Source organism: Apostichopus japonicus, chromosome 11 (genome assembly GCF_037975245.1).
Source record: "Apostichopus japonicus isolate 1M-3 chromosome 11, ASM3797524v1, whole genome shotgun sequence".
In the NCBI taxonomy this organism is placed as follows: domain Eukaryota; kingdom Metazoa; phylum Echinodermata; class Holothuroidea; order Aspidochirotida; family Stichopodidae; genus Apostichopus; species Apostichopus japonicus.
The window spans coordinates 24,927,942-24,936,901 of NC_092571.1; the positions used below are offsets into that span (position 1 = coordinate 24,927,942).

General features: G+C 38.2%; 1 protein-coding gene across 1 annotated transcript; it reads left to right on the plus strand.

Annotated features, from left to right (window-relative positions):
- The first annotated feature begins 2,081 nt into the window (after nucleotides 1-2,081).
- LOC139976298 (uncharacterized) lies at nucleotides 2,082-7,716 on the plus strand. The gene has a single exon (XM_071984958.1). The coding sequence runs from the start codon at nucleotides 2,512-2,514 to the stop codon at nucleotides 6,046-6,048; it is 3,537 nt and encodes a 1,178-aa protein (XP_071841059.1). The 5' UTR covers nucleotides 2,082-2,511; the 3' UTR covers nucleotides 6,049-7,716.
- Nucleotides 7,717-8,960: the final 1,244 nt, after the last annotated feature.

The following is an 8,960-nucleotide window of genomic DNA, read 5'->3' on the forward strand; positions in this document are numbered from 1 at the left end:
ATATGTGTATGATTTCCTGGTTTTCCGTTGTTTATGCATTTATATGAGGACGATACCTGAAGCAACTGCCCCCTCCCACGCCACCCCCCCCCCCCCCGTTAAAAACACGCTGATGTTGTTCGATTCGGTGATGTTGTTTCGTGTACTATCACATTGGATCGTTAAACTAATGCAGGAATACTGGCTCATCATTAGAAATTGGTAATCAACTACGTTGAATGATCCTGATCAAGGGCGGCGGAAGCACTTTTAATCTGGGGGGCACCAAAGTCGAAGGGCACTTTGCAGAAATTCGATTGGATTGATGCAGCCTGATATTTAGTACCCTTTATAACTCTTATTGTATTATCTTATTTGCAAATACACATCACTCCATCAACGCCACCCCCCCACCCCCTCTCAAGGAAACAATGCATACTAGCACTGCAATATCTAATGTGCAAATTGGGAAACAAGGAAAAGGACAAAATGAGGTGAAATCATTATAAAGTCCAATTCCCTGCACACGCGATCGATACATGCATGAAAGCAAATGAAATATGTCAAAATACTGAAAGAAAAAAAAAATCCATGTGTTTTTCAATGGTTAAACTGATATTATTATGATATTATTATTGTAACGACTTTTTGAATAGTTATAACCAATTTGGAAGGGTTATAACACGGCAAATGATTGTATGTTATTGGCATGCGATGTAATAACCAACGCATGCCTATATGATATGCACATTAAGGTGTTGAACGCGCGCGTAGCGCGCGAAAAATTTTGATGATATTTTTCGGGCAAGTCGTTACAGCCCCTCCCCCCCCCCCAATCAAATTGGGCTCCTACGCCTGTGGTAGTAAACATTTAAAACTTCCCGAAATATTTCATTCGACGTGGGTTTCGCTTTGTAAACTCTTTTTTTATTTAGAAATTTTTATGTAGAAAAAGGGCACATTTTTAACCTGAGGAAAAGTGGGGGGGGCACGTGCCCCCTGTGCCCCCCCCCCCCCCGGTTTCGCCGCCCTTGATCCTGATGTAGGGTTTTTCAATTCCGGAGTGCGATTTGCTTCTTTTTTCTTCTTCTATACCGTCTAAGATTGAAACAGATGAAAGTGACTTTCAAACAATTCATGACTTAGAGAGAAATTCAGTCAAGCCTTGTAGTAAATGGAGTTATAACGCACGGGCAAGATTTTTTTTTGTATGTGTGTGTGAGCCTCATCTGTGAATGTTCAGTTCGAGTCATGAAACACAATTCCATTAGGAATCAACAACAATAATAACAACAACAATGAAGAGCGGGAAAACAAACGATCCGGCTATAGTAGCACCTCAAAAAAAAAATAATGTTAATAATGAAAATAAACTGAATAACTCATGATTTTGACCTCACTTAATTCCGAGAAAGGTTGATATGAAGATGGGCAAATGCGTGGATCAATGTACTTATTTGTTTACACGCCGAACTCTAATTTTGAAGTTAATCTTAATCTGAGTATTGCTTTTATTGGCCAATACTATTGGTATTTCAGGTAGAACAATAGGTAAGTGTTATTGTGCAAGTTATGATAACTTGCACAATAAAACTTACCTATAGTTCTACCTGAAATACCAGATTTAATTTGGGGGCAAACGCTGTCATTGACAGTACAGTGATTTACTTGCGTGTATCCTTTAACTATTACGCCGAACATATCCCTTCATGCTCCACGCGAACCTGTCGATAATACTTTGGTATGTTTGAAACTTACGTGAAAGTTCATTTTAAAAGTTTCTGGAGACAGCAAAAAAAAAAAAAAAAAAAAGTAGCTAATGAAACGCACAAATTTGTTTCTTAATCTCCTGGTTTAAGTAGACAAATGATTGTTTTCGACCTCAAAATTTTGTCCTTCACCTCTAGAGATAAAAAGTCAAACTGGTTTGTTTTCGAAAGTGACTTTGACAACGCAATAGCAACATTATCATCTTCGCAAGTATTACAATCGCTTCGCTTATTGGTCGAACAGCTTCGAACATGATTCTGATTGGCTACTATACGGAAATATTAAGCTCAAGACCAAAGCAGAGAGGTTTACGTACACCAGTTGCATGAAGACTTGTAGCTAACCTGACAAGAATTTCTTTTAGTAAGATATTGACAGCCTAATCGGTAAGATGGACTTTCGTCGTTTGTCCGACTCGGAGATTGTGGCCGATTCAATGGGAGACGACAGCTGCCAATGTGTGTATATCGTACGGATAATCAACAGATGAAATTGTAACGATAACACCAAGAGCGTTATACTACGAACTGTAAAAGCATTTTTATTGGAGACAGAGAAGTATCGATAGAGCAAACACATACTTCAAAGTGCATACTCAGAACGTTTCAGTTTCTAAACGAGAAATATTTAATACTGCATTGCATTGCATTGTTATTGACGCAAAGCATAACGTTGGCACTATACAGGAACAAAAACATCGTATAAACTAGTGTACTGATTGTGTTGGACAGTTAGTTTACACTAAGGAATACTTGAGTTATAATGATGGAGTCAACATCACTATTTTATTGTTTGTTATGCCTATTTCTACCGTTCTTCATAGTGGTTCCAGCTCACGAGGTGTCGGCACTTCCTGCCTTTATTTCAGAAGAAGACCGCATTGAGAATCACACAGAAACCACTAACAGCTCTGGTACAGAACAACTGATCTTCTTAGCAACAGCACCATTCTCTAAAGATGTGTCCGTCTGCTCATCTGCGTATTCATGTTACGAAGCATGCGCAGAAGATGATTACTCCTCGGTTCATGTCGTGTCGAACGTAAGTAGGCGCGTGATTCTTAATACAATGGAAAACATCTGTTTTTGTGATTCTCGATGTCAAATTTTCGCCGATTGTTGTTACGATTATGACCTTTACTGTGCTCATAATAATACCGATGAAGATCAACATATTCATTTGTCGACGAAAAAAATGCACTATTCGGCCACTAATTACCCGGAAGTGGATGGAACGTCCTTTATCGAGGAGCAGGAAAGTTTTGAGTGTATTAATGTGGACCAGTACCCATCCTCTTCCTTCTGGGCCAAAACGATGTGTCGGTCTGATTGGAAAGACGCGTATGTAAGTGATTTATGTCTAAATCCTGATCCAGACGATATGTTGACGCAGTTGCCGGTAATCGATACCGACAAAACCGTATACCGAAATGCATTTTGCGCCGAGTGCAACGGTATTTGGACTTACAAGTTCATGTTATTAGATTCGGTATGTCAGTTATTTATCCCTTCCAACATCATCAACAAACGCCAGTTATTCTCTGCATTTTTAAAGAAAAACTGTGTTACTTACATCAGAAGTGGTTTCTCCGAACCACCCAGGTCATGCTTGAAAACTTTGAATACTTGCCCAAAGTCGTCTTACAATATCGACGTCATGCAAAAGATTAACGAAGGTTGTGATGGACCTACACAGTTTCCTGTGCTAAGTTATGAAAACCCGAATAAACCGGTTATCTACAAGAACCCTGAATGTGCTGTCTGTAACGGTTCGCCTGCGAGGAAACAGAGATGTTTCAAATTTTATCCAGAGAACGATGCTGCTGCTGCACTGAATGGAATTGTTGGCTTAAATCGCGGCTCGATTATCGAACACACCGATATTTACGGTAAGCTATATATGGACAGTAAAGAGGTGCAAGAAAATAAGAAAGACGAATTGCATCACGTGATAATCAACTATAACTCTGACATGACACGGACTGTAATCGTGAACGAAGATGATCGGTATATCGTACCGATAGTTCACGAGTGTCCGTACGGCGCCGTATTTGATCCGTTTCAAGGACAATGTAGACAAATTCACTGTGAGAGTGGCTACGTACTCGAAGGAAACGAATGTGTCTTGGACATCAATATTCAAGGAATCGTCAACAGTTTAACTGAGCTAGCATCAGGAGTGGCCGATGGCCGTAACGGCACGCCCATGGGACACAGATTCAAGCTCATCATTACAGTTAACGTCAGTATGGACGGTCGACCCGTTCTCGAATTCTTGAAGAATAATTCCGTCTTGCAGAGGTTCGTCAGCTTTCTCAATACGACGGAACTGATCAGTGAAGAAAGCAAGGAAAACGCGACGTCTGCGTTTTCTCCGATGCGACCCCGTTGGTTGAACAGTACGGAGATCGACGCTACCTACAACGCATCGGGCGATGGACAGGTACTTATTGTCTTAACCTTTACACCCAGTTTGCCATCTTTCGATCTTTCGTTTGATGTCGCTGTTAAAGAATTCCTGCAAAACTTGGACAACGATCATTCTCTCGTAGTCGCTGCCGACTACGAGGTCTACGTGGACGATAAAGAAGTTGATACAAATGGTTTGAACTTAAAGACATTCATCGATGTAGTAACGACACACCTGAACAAACTTTGGTATGTTATTACTAGTTGCGAAGAGTCGCTTCGGATTCACCACTCGTCAGAGCTGACGTTTTCGAAAGAGTCCGAACGGTTTTGTCTGAACGTTTCCGTAAGCGGTCAAAACGATTGGCATGGTTGTAACGAAACCATCTTTTTTGCTTATAACACGGAACAAGGATTGGACGGGCAGGAATTTTACGTTTTACTCTGCGACAGTTCCTCGGTGTTACCAGCGGACTGTCCGCGCATTTGGTACAACGTGTCGGAGTACACGGTGCTCCCGAATCATACAGCAGTGGTCGAAAACGGTCAGACTTATCACCGTGATGAATATGAAATAAACGACGGTTACTTGGTGGTTTGTTCTAACTTTACCAGTCAAATTAATGAAATATATGTATTTTTCTTTGGCTTTACCATCGGACAAATCTATATGACATTCATCCTAGGGGGTGTCTCGGACATATGCTTAATTTTGACGATAATCACCTACATCATTTTCAAAGAATTGCGCACGTTACCTGGTCTGAATTTGTTAGGCCTTATGGTCGCAAACATATGTTGCAACTGTAGTTTACTCTTAGGTGTGACAAACAGCATTGGGTCGAACGTCTGTGTAGTTGGCGCTGTTTTCATTCACTATTACACACTCGCAAACCTTTGCTGGATGACGAGTATCGCCTTTGATGCATATTTAACTTTCGGCGGGAATCGTAGACAGACGTTTACTCACTTTAGATCGAATTATCCGAAAAGTAAACGTTACATGTTATATTCATTTTTCTCATGGGGGGTTCCCGGATCGTTGGTTGGTATGGGGGTTATTTTTAACTATTGTGAATGCGGTCCCTTCCCTGTGTGGTACGGTCGTTACATCTCCTGTTGGATAAACGACCCTTACGGGTTCCTTTATCTCTTCACCATCCCTGCTTCTCTGATCTTACTCTCTAACTACATTCTATTTGTTCTTGCTATAAGCGGCATCAAATCTTCACAGTTCCAAGGATCCAATCAGCTTAACAAATTAAACTTCGCGAATGCTAAGAAAGACATCGCGGTGTACATTAAGCTACTGACCACTACCGGTTTTGGGTGGGTATTCGGTTATATCGCTGCCATATCTGAAATCACTGCACTGTGGTCCCTATTCCTTATTTTGGTGAGTTTACAGGGCGTTTTCATCTTTCTTGCCTTCTTCTGTAATAGGCGCGTGCTCTTGTTATACGTTAACCTAATCAAAGGCAATCGGAAAAATAGGCTAGCCCGCGGATCGTCCTCTACAGCGATGGACTCGTCCAGAGCGATAAGAAATAAAAGTGCGCCATCTATTTCTGAAAATATAACCTTTGACACACATGGGAAGAATAAACTAGGGTTTGATGCATCTGAGTTTCAGAAGAATAACAAGTCTGTAAATGAGGAAAGGGTTAGCAAGTCTACGACTGATGATGATGATGATGAGGTACCAGAGGATGACGTAATCATTGCAAAATTTGGGGAAAATAATAAAGGGTTTGATCTGTCTGAGTTGCAGGAGAATGAGAATTCCACAAAGGTAGGAATGGTTGCTAAGGAAGTTGATGAGATGGCAGACGATGACGTAGGCATGACAAATATTCACAAAGAAAATACACTTGATGAAGTTTTCTTGTAATAGTTTATTTAATACATAAGGCCTTTGTAGATGTATATTCAACTGATTCAAAACAGTAATTTTTATATTATTTGAAAACATCTTTTTATTGCAGTTTGGTTCATGTATATACGTAAAGTAACATTAGAATAGACCTATACCATAGCAATTAATTTTACAATATAGCAGAGATAACAGTAAGCTCAAAAGTTTGCACCAATTAATGAAACTTTGAATATTTCCGTCCTATTCTCATTGTCTAAGAATAAATTGACGAAGATGACCGTCGAAGATTGCATCTCTCATGCGCTCAAGTCACTCGATTGACTAAAAGATCATTCAATGAAGATATAAGTAGCTAAAATTACTATATAAATATTCTTATAATTCTATAATATATTCTTACCCGGGCGGATTTGAAGACTTATGTCCGTGGTATCTCTCCTTGCTGAGTTTGGTGTCGTCAATTCTCGTAAGCGCAGTTTTTTGGCTCCATTTCAATCCATTGATCCTCTTAATAAATGCAATACTTACCCCGAATTTTGGTTCAAATGCACAGCGTTGTAGAGGCCAGAGAGCATGCGCATGTGCATGCGCATTATGTGGTCTATTCATCAATGAACGTGATCTCTACTTTACACTCGAACATTAAGTGCTGGTCACTTCAAATCGATTTTTTTTCTTTGGTACTTTTTAGCTTATTTATTTATTTGATTGCAATTTAGTTTGAGATTATTGTTCACTCTGTGTATGGTTCATTTGACACTCAGAAAAAAAGTAGAAGAAATGCCAAAACAAAAACAAAAACCGGTTATTTCATTATGAGTGGGAATTGGTGTAATCCGCGAATTCTTAACATATGTTACTGGAAATTTTGAGCATAAGACTTTCAAACAGATTTCGAAGTTGTGGTTCGTTTATATACAGGGATGGGGAAATATAATACACAGGTACGTTTCCTGGAATCAGTGGTGTTGAGGTCACTCTCATTCAGAAGATTTTTTTCTTTCCTTGATGTAACCATGGAGATAAATCTGTTTTACCTCCATGATGTAACTAGAAAGTAGAAAGTATTACGAAGGACTTCTGTCTCTTTGCTTGTTTTGTTTTGGACAGGTAACACTGTGGACGATATGCTCCTTTAATATATTTGCTATGCTACAGAAACTAAGAGGACATTATACTATTCATATAGGGTAGATTTCAATCTAATATTCTGAAGACCACCATTATAATATCTTGTTCCAAACGGTATAGATAAAGCCTATACCTTTTACCGTGCATATATATTGCTGTGTATAATTTATAATCTTATTCTAGTTTTCTCCTCGAAATGATATACATTTATTCACAAGTATGGTTTGCTTGTCAATACAATCTGAATTCAATTTGTAAAAAGAAGATCAAAATTGAAGAAAAAAAGAGATAGCAAAGAATGGAAGAATATTGTCTTCATTAACACCCGTGGAATGATGATTAATTTTGTACATAATTAACACAAAAGAACAATGAGAGTTTCGACTCATGATGAATAAACATGATATGACGTCATTCAGTATGTTGCCGTCACGTGACGTACATGCATAATCTGCGATCAACGTTAATAATCTGATACTGAAAAAAAATCATGCACAAAGTCCCTTTAATTGTACAGCGCTTTAATGGCATGCCTCATCCCTCGTCGATTTCTTTAGACACTTGCTTTCAGGTACCGTTGTTTTTTGTTCCCTTCAAGTTTTAAAATTTCTGCAAACGTGGCATTATGTTATTACAATAAAGATAGATATAAATAAACTTCTCTTTTGGTTATAATTCATTTTATTAATGTATTGAATGTAGACCTATAAGATTTTTGTGACTTTATTGGAACATTTCATTAGTAACGAAGTTATATACGACTGGAAATGGTATCCGTGTTGCAGGAAACGTGCACGGCTTTTACCTATACTACATTCGCTCCATCAGATCATCCATTCGCACCATAAGATCATTCATTCTCCTCATATATGATCATTCATTATAGCACCATAAGATCATTCATTCGCACCATAAGATCATTCATTCTCACCATAAGATCATTCATTCTCACCATAAGATCATTCATTCTCACCATAAGATCATTCATTCTCACCATAAGATCATTCATTCTCCTCATATATGATCATTTATTATAGCACCATAAGATCATCCATTCGCACCATCATATCATCCATTCGCACCATAAGATCATTCATTCTCCTCATATATGATCATTTATTATAGCACCATAAGATCATTCATTCGCACCATAAGATCATTCATTCTCACCATAAGATCATTCATTCGCACCATAAGATCATTCATTCTCACCATAAGATCATTCATTCTCACCATAAGATCATTCATTCTCACCATAAGATCATTCATTCTCCTCATATATGATCATTTATTATAGCACCATAAGATCATTCATTCGCACCATAAGATCATTCATTCGCACCATAAGATCATTCATTCTCACCATAAGATCATTCATTCTCCTCATATATGATCATTTATTATAGCACCATAAGATCATCCATTCGCACCATCATATCATCCATTCGCACCATAAGATCATTCATTCTCCTCATATATGATCATTTATTATAGCACCATAAGATCATTCATTCGCAAAATGAGACCATAAGATCATTCATTCTCGACCATAAAAACAAGTAGAATATGAAGGAGAAAAATAACTTGAGCATTATCATAGATAATATCAAATAATTGACTGAAATCATATTTAATTTAACGATACAATTCAAATTTAAAATAATTATCTCCAATTTTATTTTATCTAATGGGAGTAAAAAGACCCATTTTAACCAAATTTTAGCATATCTGCAGTTACACGACTTTCGTCATTTTTTTCTTCAAATAAACCACCAGGCAAAATCTCTTTACCCAGG

Coding starts and splice junctions, on each gene's coding strand:
- LOC139976298 (XM_071984958.1), top strand. CDS start 2,512: ATGATGGAGTCAACATCACTATTTTATTGTTTGTTATGCCTATTTCTA.